The sequence below is a fragment of the Buceros rhinoceros genome, unplaced genomic scaffold (genome assembly GCF_000710305.1).
Source record: "Buceros rhinoceros silvestris isolate BGI_N320 unplaced genomic scaffold, ASM71030v1 scaffold4467, whole genome shotgun sequence".
NCBI lineage: Eukaryota > Metazoa > Chordata > Aves > Bucerotiformes > Bucerotidae > Buceros > Buceros rhinoceros.
The window spans coordinates 48913-56730 of record NW_010422655.1 but is presented as its reverse complement, the minus strand read 5'-3'; the positions used below and the strand labels follow the sequence as shown (position 1 = coordinate 56730).

The following is a 7818-nucleotide window of genomic DNA, read 5'->3' as shown; positions in this document are numbered from 1 at the left end:
TGAGGTAACCTCGGAGAAGACATCCAGAGAAAAACATCTTCCCCCGGATGTCAATACCGCCCTCTTAAACTGGTCCAGGCTGAGGTAAAATCTAAACACGCCCTTGGTGACTCTGAGCACAGGCTAACCCCGCTGCTCGGCCATGTCGTGCCGGTGTGGCTACGGACAGAAAGTAGCACAGTGCCTGAAACCTCCCAAATATGACAGCATTTTGTTCCCAGTCTCCACCTGCTTCTTTTACCCCTCCTGAAGAGCTTGAATTCTGAATGTAATAATCTAAGAGTCATTCAGAGCAATGGAAACTTTTGTTTATTTTTTAAGCATTACCTTAATACCTTCCTAAGCTGTGGTGGCTGCGGAATTAATAGGTACATATTGATCTAAACACGTTAACCATGATTTAACACAAACCCTGGTCTCTACTGTTAATGATTCACAATTCTTAGCAGTTTCCCTGGTGAAAAACCACGTACTTCTGTTTTGTTTGGGGGAGTTTGTTTGCACCTTTGGCATTAGAAGTTCACAAATCAGGCAAAATTCAGACAGCTATTTCCATCAGAAAGCCCGCTGACACCTTGTCTCCCTGAGGAGGAAGATGGGCAGTTCAGCAGAGGCTCTGGAAGAATCTGACCCCCTTCTTTATCAGTGATTACTCAATTATTCTCTGCTCCAACCGTTTTCTTTGGAAACTGAGAATTGCTGCCTCACACTCTCCGCTCAGGCAGACTTATGAGCAGTTCTCCACCCTTGAATCAGAATCAGCAGCGGAATTTAACGTGAGACATTACCTTGTATTTCCATTTGGCTTCTGTTTTGCTTTTATTTTGCTCTCGAACTTCCAATTTCTCCACCTCATTCTGCTTACTAGCAGCTTCCTTATTGGGAACACTTAAAACGTTCTTTGCAGCCTGCGGAAAAAGTCAGCGTGGACTCTTAACGGGGATGGAGTGCTGGCATGTTACAGAAACACATTTTTTATCTGGAGTAAATTATGATGAATATTGGAAGGCTCCTGATTCATTCTTTTTGAATACAATTTAAAAATGACTTTAAATTTGCATCTCGCCTCAGTCTAGGCAGGTGACTGGCAGTGGTTTGCCAGTCTCAGCCTGAATCCAGAGGTTTCTTGGAAGCTCCATATCACATGAGTAACCAAGCAAACAGTCAAATCAAACTGAGAGGTTAAAATATGACCCACCTTCCCCTTCTTTGGCGTCTCGATCTTTGTCAAGGCCTCCTTCGTGTGAGCCTCCAGCAAGTCGAGATTCGGGATGGCTGGCGGTGGACTCTCTTTCACCTTCTTTCCCTTCTTTTTTCCTTCTCCCTTAACTTTTGGCGTTTTGGGAGGCTTAGGGGGTTTGGGTGGCTTGGGAGGTTTGGGGGGTTTGGATGGCTTGAGTTGTTTGGGGGTTTTCACAGTTTTGGGAGTCTTTTTTTTAGGGAGCTTTTCTACAGGTGGGGGCGGAGGCGTCTCTTGGACAGGTGATGGTGCCTCCTCCTTCTCCACAGGACAGATCTCCTCGGTGTTTGTGTTGGCACTCGTGTCTGCTTTGCTGGCTTTCGAAGCATTCTGCAGTTTAGCACAAAACAGGAAGACATTCAGCCCCTCCTGCCTCAGGTCAGATACTCACCTGCACCATCCCTGTCCTGGGGAAACAAACCCCAAGGACGCCCCTATGATAAAGGGGTGACTGCACTCCTGGACCAGGCTGACCAAGGAATGAAGAGCACAACACACACCACTGTAACTCTCTGCTGACCACTAATTCCCACCCCCATGTCACACAAGCAGAAGCATGGCCTGGAGAAACTCCGGTGGCTTCGGAAGGAAAGTAACTCTCACCCGGCTCTATCATCAGGTGGGTGTGTTGAACACACTGCCCGTACAGACAGACGTGTCAAATCAACGGTCTGTGGTTTAAAATGCTGATCAGCTTGAGCACAAAGTGTTTCCATTGAATTCAGATGTGATAAAAGTAGCAGAATCATGTTCCATGCCCTCAGGAAAAATAAGCAGTAAAATAGCTGCCCAATTAAGATTAACACTGCCTAACTAATTAAAAAAAAATTATTTTCTGCTTAACATGCCATTCTGATAATCAGGAAACTTAGAGAGTACATCAAAGAGGATGAAAGGATGAGATAGATTTCAATTCTGAGGTCTTTAGACATCGAAAGGGGGGGAAAGGCCACACGATGTCCTAAAACAACTGAACTAGCTATTGTCACCTCGCACTGTCACATACCTCCACTAAACGGAATATGTAACCAGACTTAACAGATTATAACCTCCATGTGACCTGTTCTTTTGGTGAGGTGGGTTGGTTTTTGGGGGGATTGAGTTGTCATAATTATTACTGCATTTGCTATAGCAACTCTGCCTAGAGACCACCCAGGAGTGAGGCTTCGTATTGGGACCACGCGCAGAACGAGACCCAAGCTCAGACAATGTCCTAGACAAGAACAAAAGGAAAAGGAGAGACTACACAGGGAGTGGGATCATGAGGGTGGCAACAGTGTTCTTTGAGTTCTGCCAAATTTTCGGGTCCTGAGTAGCTAAAGTGAAAGAGAAAAAAAAGGCTGGAGAGGGGAGTGTGGCCAGTCCAGCTAGGAGAAGGTGGAGGAGAAAGGATGAAGGACAGGCAGACACGGCGTACAGCTGAAGAACAAGCAAACAGGAGCCCAGAACACGGGTCAGCCACAAAGAGGCCTGAGCAGTCCCCCTGCTGCGAAACCTCACATCAATCCATTTAATGATGAAAGTGGGTAAAAACCATTTCATTTATTTCAATTCATCCATTTTATAGCCTCATTTATTAAAAGACCCAAAATATAGTTAATATGATGGAAAGAGCACAAACCTCACTTAATCTTATTTCTTTGGCAAGGTCCTTGATAAGTTGTGCTGGTTTGAAGTTTTCTGGTAGTTCATCTTCATGCTCTGCTAAAGCCTACAACACAAAAAAGCCAGACCGCTGTTTCTGTGCATGTTATTTCGCAAAAATATATTAAAAAACCCCTCATTAAGTGATTTGTTCATATTTTTCCTGCGTACCGAAATCAATACTGACTGCACCAGCAGTCCAAATAAGGAAAAAATAGACTTTTATGCACCTTCTGGATGTTATTGTAAAAAGTTGTCCTGAAGGAACAACAAAGTCAATAGTCTTTTTCAGATGTTATTGCATTTTCACAACTGTAACATCATTTTGCTCACCCCCTTGTATGAGATTCTCTGAGAAATTCCTAGTCTACACCTACAAGGAGGTGTGTTCAACAAGGATAATAGCACTGAGTTTGTCAGCAGCTGGTTTGGGAGCTGCCTGACAGGACTCACAACACTGGCATTCACACGTCATGTTGTAATATTCAGTAATATTCAAAATGCTCAGCATCAGGGAGAACATTCATTCAGTGTCCTCTCGGCCGTGTGTGAAATTGACTTTTTGAAAGCGCTGGTGGTACCTCGTTTTCTGCTGACTTCTCATGTGGCACTATGAAACCCCAGCTGTCGCCCGCCTTCCCCACTCTGCCAGTCCCTTCTCTCTGGGGTTTTAGAATTAACTGGTTTGCTATGGAGATAATCTTTGTTCTACCCTTTGCTTTCCGCTCCAGTGACACGTGGTATTACAACAGGCTGCTTCTCCTACCTGTTTTTTAGTCCATGACCTGAAAGCACCATTGAGAATTTTTGCTCCTTGGAGTAAATGAGCAGGAGGTTGTTGCCCAGCTTTATGCAAACCTAATTAGAGGAAAAAAACCAAAGCCAAAGTGGTTTTACATGAAGTCTTTAATTTGAAAAAGTTTAACTGTGACAGTTAACTCTTTGAAAGTTGGTCACCACAAATGAAGCCCTGCTATAACTTGATGGTAATAAGGAGTAAATTTACTGTATCGTAAATCCAACTCAGCCTCCCTACACTGCGCTCCTGCAAGTTATGGCTACACTGGCAACCCTCCGGTTCCTTCCTTGGCCCCATATCAAGCTAGCTTCCATGTCCATACTTCCTAGGCTGTGGGAATAAAAAGGTACTGTCAGGGGTTCTTTTATTCTAACTGAAAAAGCAAGTACCAGTGTGAGGAAACAAAGGTTATCCTGAGCAAAGCACTTTGCTGCTGCTGAGTAGAAGCTCGCGTAAACTTCTCCCCTCGTTAGGGTGTTTGTTGAGTCAGTCACAAGGGGGCCCCTTCCAGGTGACACTCGGAGGGACCCCACACCTTGCTGGTTAATTAGACACATTTTTCTCATTATAAAAAGATCAGATGCGTATCTCTAGACACGTCCTGTAGTAAGAGAAATACAGGCAGAGAGCAAAGCGAGCCCAACACTGTCGTGAACATGGATGTATGGATGCTAAAGCATCTTCAGCTCTGAAGGAGTCTGATGTGGAAGACTTTGAGTCCCACAGAAACCAGGGCTCCTGTTGGCTGCATGTCTGATGTTCCTGCAGCCCCAGGTACATGCAACCTGCCCACATACTTCGAACGGGATCAGCAGAACACTGGGAGAAGGAAGTGCTACTCCACACTTTGGGCTGCCAGAGCGTGGAGTTCATTAGGCTAAACCAGTGAATGAATTCAGACTCGACAGAAAACTGAAAACTAAAAAAATGTTACATGTAATTTGCCTCTGAGGAAACTTAAATACATTGTCTAAAGAAGAGGAAACCTTCCCTTAGGCTCGGGTAAGAGGGACAGGGTAGGTACTTCCTAGAGCGAGATGGCAGGATATTAAGGGGGGAGCTGGACCAGACCAGCGTGTTCTGCTGGTGTGTTAAAAGCAGCTGACAAATACTAACAAGACTGGTTTTGGCTACCTGTCCTGTGCGGCACATCCACAGAAATCAGGAGTAACTACTGTCAAGCCCCCAGAGGCAAGGAATGAAGGCAGGCAAAGAAATGCACTTCTACCTTTGAAGGTCTCTAGTAGATGCTTTCCCATGTACCAACAAGCCGTTTCGAAGTTTGGAAACTGGGTCAGACTGACGATTTTCAATCGCCTTTCCACTTCATATGCCCTGCAACACAGACAGGAACAAGTGCAGGAGGCTGACGCACAGCGGGGTACAAGCAGGCTGCGCAGCGCCAAGCACTGCTCGTCAACGCCCGAGGTTCATTCTGCACAGCTTCACTCCTTTGTGCTGCTACCACCTGTCCTGGAGTCACACCAAAAGCATAACAATACCACTAGGAAGAAACTGTGGGATACAGCTGTAACATGGTTTTATCCCACATTTGCCCAGCATCAGTAAAGAACTACTGGTACTGTGTTACACTGGGCAAAGATCCCAGCTGAGTAGAAGGGGGCATCTCCAGAGGGCGAATGGCATGTTCTGGGGCAAAACTTGTGACAGTTTGTAACAGTTCTGCCCTCGGGACTTGGCCACCTCAATCCAAGCGTCTCACATATCCTTACACCCTGCAATAGGGGTAAGGACAGCTTGGAACTAATCAGCACAGCAGGACACAGCGACAAACAGGGATACACCTTCCAAAAGTGCCCAGCAGAGCGACATCAATGTTACTGCTGATGTAGGTTAATTAATAGGAGAGGATGGGCAATTATTTAAAAACTGAGCCTCTACCCAGCTTCAGATTTTAGAGAGAGATTACCTCATCTGCATTTCAACACTTAGGCTGTGCAGAAAATGTCCTGCAAAGGCCAGGCAGTCTACAGGGGTCAGAGTTGCATAAATCCAACCTGAAAGAGAAAGATAAGAGTCCCGAGGCTAAAAACTGGAACAACAAAGACTTTATTCACAACATGTTGTCTATACTTCACTTAGGAGCTTACTTCCTAGGTACCGATGCAGCTCTTCAGTCCCGGTCAGCACCAGAACCACACACGCTTTCAACAAGGTTGCATCTGGCCCCTTGTGTATTTTGCCAGCCCATGATGGCACCGTTGACTCCTGCTCCCAGCACCACCTTCGCCAGTGGCAGTCTGTGAAAGGGGACCTACTGCTCACACTGACCTTACTCTCTGCTTTCACATGGCCGTAAAAATTTGTGACAGCTCCTGCCGTTGACTTTATTGCAGTGTCAGGAACAGGTGTTTTCCAAACACTTACTGTCATGCAAAAAACCCCACTGAAATTAGTGAATCTCTACAAATCACTTGGTGTTTATTCCACCATCTGCTCTACATATGGTCAGGAGAGAAATACCTACTTTCCACTTTCTACAGTCAAAGTAAAATTCAAATGTGTAAACATTCTGTGCAAGAAAAATGGCACTACTGGATGCTGCCTCCAAGACACAAGCACCACAAGCACCAGCGCTGCCACTTACTCACGGCGGCTGCAAGCCTCAGCTCAGATTGTGGGTCAAGTGGGCAGTGCATCACTGAAAGGCACGTAGAGGGAGAGAAAATCCCTGTCCCAAAGAGTTTCAACAGGTAACGGGGAGTGCTTGCGGCAAACAGCAATGCAAGTGAGGAAGGAGTTGCTCATGGTGGGAGGAAGGTGAGGGACAGGAGAAGGAGAAGAACTGCGTTCAGCTAATACTCTGCACTATCTTCTGATCAACTCCCGATCTTTACGAAGATCCTCCCAGGAACTTAGAAAAACAAAATAAGAGGCCAAGTCTATCGAGAAACCCATAAAAATCTGTGACAGCCAGGTCTTAAGCCTCCTGTGGAACCATAAATGCGCATTCACACTTGTGCTGGCACCTATCACTCCTTAGTATCACGGGGAATCAACGTCCATGAAAAGGAATTTGTGGGCAGTCATGGTCAGAAAGAATTCTCTGTTTGATGGCAAAAAGCACCAACGTCATGGTTGGACAGAGAGAACTCATGAGTTCCTGCAACGCAGCGAGACCAAGAGCTGGTCAGCCCTGCTCACCTGATGGGATGAAGAGGGTCTGTCCTTGTTTAACGGTGCATTTGTAACATTTATCGACTTGGTCGGCAAAAAACATCTCGCTGTGGTTTGCTGCCGACTGCCAACGTTCGTAAAGAGAAATATTTGCAGAGGCTGGTTTGATGAGATAAAATATCTTTTCTCCCTGAATTAGAAAATACAAAATTAGCACCAAGCAGCCAAACCAAACGATGCTGTGTTGGCACAGATACACAAACACAAATATTTATCTAAGTACATCTGTAATGTTACATATTTTAACAGTATTTAAATAAAATTTGCTGGTCAGTTCTGTACAGAACTGATACAACAGGACCAAGGAGAAAAAAAAACTGAGACCAGAATTTTTGAGAGAATTTTAGGATGGTCTTTGCAAATCAAAATGACTTTGTTACTAGATACCCTGCATAAACCTGACCCCTCACCTTCAGCACATGGTACCAAGCCGAAGCTCCTCCCGAATCTATGTGGAAATCCGTGTAGCTGTCCTTCACGCAGATCAGGCAGTACTTGGTCACTTTTGGCTTTGCCAGAAGAGCATCATCAGGCCAATAGTTTTCCACCCAGGACAACTTCTTCACTATATCCGGAGGCTCTACAAAACTGGACATCCTTCAGGGACAGGATTGAAAACAAACACGTTATCTTTGTAACAAAGGACCCTGGCACAACAAACAGCAGAGCATGACCCAAATGCTTGCACGGCAATCTGGAGCAATTCCTCACGAGTCAGTGGGGCTGCTCCCCACTCACAACACTCAGAAAAGGGGTTACAGAGCGAGATTTAAGGCTCTTTAAGGATGATGGCTTAGCACCGATGCTTTGGCGTCTTTCGGCAGCTGTATTTATGATCCAGCAGACACTGTTTGTGTGCTACCAGTCCCTGCCTCTTGCTCTGGAGGCTCAGTTACCAACAGCGCTGTTACCGCAGCCACTGCACCAGCCCCCTTCA

General features: G+C 45.7%; 1 protein-coding gene across 1 annotated transcript in view; it reads right to left on the bottom strand.

The window, feature by feature from the left end:
* Positions 1–7818, bottom strand: part of PHF2 (PHD finger protein 2) — a gene marked incomplete at its 5' end in the record, with an annotated part of 32361 nt that overhangs the window by 12392 nt on the left and 12151 nt on the right. Inside the window, 8 exons of the mRNA XM_010140110.1 lie at positions 789–908; positions 1199–1570; positions 2862–2951; positions 3651–3742; positions 4912–5018; positions 5614–5701; positions 6849–7011; positions 7292–7478. Coding sequence (XP_010138412.1) covers positions 789–908; positions 1199–1570; positions 2862–2951; positions 3651–3742; positions 4912–5018; positions 5614–5701; positions 6849–7011; positions 7292–7478 — 1219 coding nt within the window. The remainder of the gene's footprint in view (positions 1–788; positions 909–1198; positions 1571–2861; positions 2952–3650; positions 3743–4911; positions 5019–5613; positions 5702–6848; positions 7012–7291; positions 7479–7818) is intronic.